Consider the following 606-nt stretch of genomic DNA (forward strand, 5'->3'; position numbering starts at 1 on the left):
CCGGCTGGGGAGGCGTGCTGCACTGTGGTGGTGGTCACCACTCCCACGGACTTCCCTGAGGGTGGCAGAGGTCACAGTGGGCCACCAAGGTCTCTGAGCCCGTCCCTGCCCAGGAAGCTGATGCCCAAGCCCACCTGCTTTCTTGGCCCGGTTCATCACAGATGTGACCTCGTTCCCATATGTCGTGTTACACTGATTAAATTGGGCGGCTGCACTTACACCGATGACCTTCATACGGGTCTTGACCCCACACAGGTAGGCAGTGGTCGTGCCTGCGCTGTCGGGCACATCTCTGTCCACGTTGTATGTCTGGGGGCAGAGACGCCTTTAGCTCTGCTGGGGTAGACACCCAGCTCCTGAGCCAGGCCCTGGGCCCATCCTTACAGCCCCCAGCCCCTATCTCAGCCCCCAGCCCTCCTGGGGCTTTCCCTCCTACCCTGCTCCCTAGGCCCACACCCACCCCTCTGGTGTAGACCACCCTGAGGCCACTTGGCCCTTACTTTGGACAGAGCCAGGTATGGGAACTGGTCCATGGCCAGGGGTGTCTCAGGTCCCGGCTTGCCAGCCATCTGCCCCTTTAGGATCCGAGTGGCTGTCACCGTGGAA

The 606-nt window shown here is 61.9% G+C and overlaps 1 protein-coding gene across 1 annotated transcript in view; it reads right to left on the minus strand.

The window, feature by feature from the left end:
- LOC104986497 (intestinal-type alkaline phosphatase-like) overlaps positions 1 to 605 on the minus strand; it is a gene marked incomplete at its 5' end in the record, with an annotated part of 2,591 nt that extends 1,986 nt beyond the window's left edge. The window contains 3 exons of the mRNA XM_010837095.1: positions 6 to 55; positions 135 to 309; positions 501 to 605. Coding sequence (XP_010835397.1) covers positions 6 to 55; positions 135 to 309; positions 501 to 605 — 330 coding nt within the window. The remainder of the gene's footprint in view (positions 1 to 5; positions 56 to 134; positions 310 to 500) is intronic.
- Between the last annotated feature and the right edge of the window lies 1 nt (position 606).

The sequence above is a fragment of the Bison bison genome, unplaced genomic scaffold (assembly GCF_000754665.1).
Source record: "Bison bison bison isolate TAMUID 2011002044 unplaced genomic scaffold, Bison_UMD1.0 scf7180017864068, whole genome shotgun sequence".
Taxonomy (NCBI): Eukaryota; Metazoa; Chordata; class Mammalia; order Artiodactyla; family Bovidae; genus Bison; species Bison bison.